The sequence below is a fragment of the Diadema antillarum genome, unplaced genomic scaffold, assembly GCF_040938485.1.
Source record: "Diadema antillarum isolate AM-2024a unplaced genomic scaffold, OU_Dant_1.0 scf00000057, whole genome shotgun sequence".
Lineage (NCBI taxonomy): Eukaryota > Metazoa > Echinodermata > Echinoidea > Diadematoida > Diadematidae > Diadema > Diadema antillarum.
Genome location: NW_027270946.1, coordinates 4,773,740 through 4,777,320, shown reverse-complemented (window position 1 = coordinate 4,777,320; position 3,581 = coordinate 4,773,740). Strand labels below are relative to the sequence as shown.

The window sequence follows — 3,581 nt, the reverse complement described above, 5'->3', positions numbered from 1 at the left end:
AAGAGATGAATCTTTATATAAGTCAATAATTCGCCTTCGTTGGTCAGAACTGCTGGACAGAACACATCATTCGCTGGAGAAGAGAATAATTGCTTTCAACAGTAAGAAACTTGTGTTTTAAATTGTATTTCTCTTGAAATTTTAAAGTAAAGTTACTGTTGCTGAAACCTTTCGTGTTGCATTCACCATCATCACCGGGAGTGAAGTATGCGAGTGATGCCCTCAGTCCAGGTGAGTAGTATTAGCTATGTAAAAAACGCAAACAGAAAAACTGGCCAGAAATGAATATAATTTTTTGGTGGAAAATTATCGAATATAATTTTCTTTGCTAAATTTTTCACTAATAGTATAAACTATGATTAAAAAAAGGGATATGATTTTTTATAGTGATGACATTTCATTGTATTAACATTTCATTTTATCAACACAAGATAACTAATTCTATTTCATTATACTCTTCGTTTTAATCAAATACAAAATATACACCTGAAGTCGAAATTTAAACTTTCAAACTGCGCAAAGTACATTCGCAGTCACCTTAAAGAGTATTTCTTCATTTCCTTATCTTTATGTTCAATAGTGCAAAAATTCTCCCGACAATCAATGAATTACAATTACGTTCATATGATTATATGTTTTACATACGTTTTCTTCCATTTTTATTTATCTATGCCGTGGTACAATCCTTCCGTTCTTACACAATGTAGATATGTATGTGCGATTCTCCATATTTTATGAGGCATCTGTAGCACGAGTGAGAACGACTTACTCATTTTTGACACAGACTCCCAGGAAACCTCTCAATCTTCTCTTTAAAAGCTGCCAGCCTTGAGATAAGGTTTTATCAACTTTTCCTTAAGACGTTAACATACTCAAATGTATCAATCGATAATAGAAGATTCTAAAATGTTTCATTCTGCATTCTGCGTTTATGGGCCAATCCGACCTTGCAGAATACTCGCCATTAACTGCGGTGTCCACGTTGCGGTGTCACGCGTATGCTGAATGCATGATATACGTACATTTCGACGGGCTGGTCGCCATAGCAAATCATGCATTCGCCATACGTGCCCGCGCTTCACACACCACAATAATGGCATTTTGTTTGTTTGTTTGTTTGTTTTTCAGCCATAGAAGGCCGGACTGGTCTATAGACTCATAATAGGCACACATTGTTATTGTGTTGTTATGATTATGTCTCTATGAATTCAAGCAAACAATTCTATATCTGATCATTTGTTGTTTATCAGATTTTTAGTTTGATAAGCTTCGTGGGCTTATTCCACGTCCTCGTTCACGCTCCGGCTGGAGGGGATGCAGTCCCCAACAACGTTCGCTCCTTTGCGAAGAGGGGAACAGAATGTGTCGATCCAGACGAGTCTTCACTACGCATCATGCTAGAGGTCGATCTTGCCGAGAACCCGAACGCCTACGATCACTCCCGGATGGCCTTCTCGGCAACCTTCGGGTCCACGAACGAAGCGATTCTCCTCGAGACGTCCAACTTTACGACCCACCGCCATGCACTGAACCAGTGTCCGAGGTACTTCCTGAGCACACTCGATACATCCATGGAGGAGCGCACGCTGTGTCCATGGCGTTACGTCATCAATAACAACCCAGCTAGGTAGGTCAGCAAAAGCAGTCAAAATTCACTCAGTTAGAAACAATCCAAATTAGAATTAAAAAAAGAAATACCGTAAAACATCACGTATTAGTAGGCATATTATTACATACGAGCTTTATTAGTTACGAAATGTACGTTATGCAATCCACAATAATAGAATTCATTTTCATATAATGATTGATGGATAAGCGTTTTCAGAACAAAAGAATGGACACATGTGAAAAATGCAATACACGCTGCAGCAAAGAACTCCCCCCCCCCAAAAAAAAAAGCAATGCCAAAGAAATAAAAGAAAAACAGGAAAAAGAAGCCTATACGAAACAGTGGGTCTCCTTAAAAGAAAAAGAGAAGACACGCAAAACAGATGGAAAGTGGTTACATCAGATCAAATAATTTCCTTTAAACTAATCGTGATTTTTTTTCCCGAAAAAAGGTTGCCGCGGGACATCCCGTATGCTCAGTGCGAGTGTCGGGAATGCATCAACCCTCAGATGGGAGACTTTTCCCGAGATCTCGACTTCTGTCGACCGGTGATTCACGAGATACTCGTTGCAAAGCGCACAGGGGAGTGTGAGAATGGATTGTACACGTGAGTAATAGCTAAACACGAGTCGATCGTAGATAGCTGTCTAGCTCTGTATTTAGTCTTTTGATCAAATTCTTTGACCTGGGGAACAGTTGATTAATTGGTATTACCGCAGCTACCAGGATGTCATACCCGTAGCGCTTTGAGACGATGACAATAACAAAATAGTTTTAAAGAATTTCGGACAAGCCGATCGATATTCCTGTAGCACACGTTTGCTATTAACACCTGTCTGAATGTGCTAAGGACTAGGCTACAGCGTTACTTTCCTCACCAATTTCAGCACTCTCTCCAAAGAAACCAGACCAACTTACTGCGAAGTCATTGAAAACTCGAAATTCAAGTGAGATTCCTATTTGTCTGTTTCTTTGTTCCTTTTCTTTATTAGCTGACTGAATTTCAGTTTTGATTGTTTTTTTCTACAAGTTCCTATTTTCCAATTAAAAAACACGACCAGTGAAACAATAAGTCAAATGCAAAACATTCGCTTCAAGCACGAACGATCATAACAACATTTTTTTGAATTAGGTCTAAATTTTACTTAAGCACAATCACTATCAACGTTAATTACACTCATTATTATACAACTGATAACGTACACACAAAAGCTTTAATATAATGTATACGTGATACAATTATCTCTGTATCTTTCTTTCTTCTTTCCACAGCTACAGGCGAGAGGTTGAACTCATTCCGGTAGCCTGCGTGTGCTCCCGATTCGAATCGCAACTAGACATGTTCTAGGACCAAAGTGAATAATTATTGTACAGTCGTTCTCGCTTGATTGGGACCCGAATAAAGGGGAACATCAACCGGTCTTGTTTTAGATAGCGTGATGGTATATCCAAGACAGGTTATTTATTTTATAGTAGCCTAGAATTTGTCGCCTAATGGCGCACCATATTACGTAGGCTACCAGCACTGTGACACTGAACCCCATTGACCGAATTTCAGCTTTCCGCGATCCGTATTTTTATTACAACTCACAATTAGTGGCAAAGTTTCTTAGGAGCTCATTTTACGATACATATAATTCGAGTGTCTTCAGTTCCTAAGAAAGAAGTGAATTTCCCTGTATTCAAAGATGACCCTGTACGTACAATGTATTATCAACCTTTGTATTGGACAATATCTATTCCAACTGTTGAATTAGGATTTTTTTTTAACGAAAATGATCTTAAATGGGAAGCACGTGCTGATGTCGTAAAGTCATCTCTATTACCAGGGAAAGTCCAATGAAAATATAAGGTATATGATAGGACACGACCGTGTCCTTAACCGAAATATTCACACGATCACGTGATGCAATGTATCCAATCACAAGGCATGTTATACTTAACCTATTTATCATAAAGATGTCCATATCTT

General features: G+C 38.6%; 1 protein-coding gene across 1 annotated transcript; it reads left to right on the top strand.

Moving 5' to 3' along the window:
* The first annotated feature begins 207 nt into the window (after positions 1-207).
* LOC139715950 (interleukin-17C-like) lies at positions 208-2,957 on the top strand. Its single transcript, XM_071627499.1, has 4 exons — positions 208-231; positions 1,251-1,627; positions 2,061-2,216; positions 2,882-2,957. The coding sequence occupies exons 1-4, from the start codon at positions 208-210 to the stop codon at positions 2,955-2,957; spliced, it is 633 nt and encodes a 210-aa protein (XP_071483600.1).
* Positions 2,958-3,581: the final 624 nt, after the last annotated feature.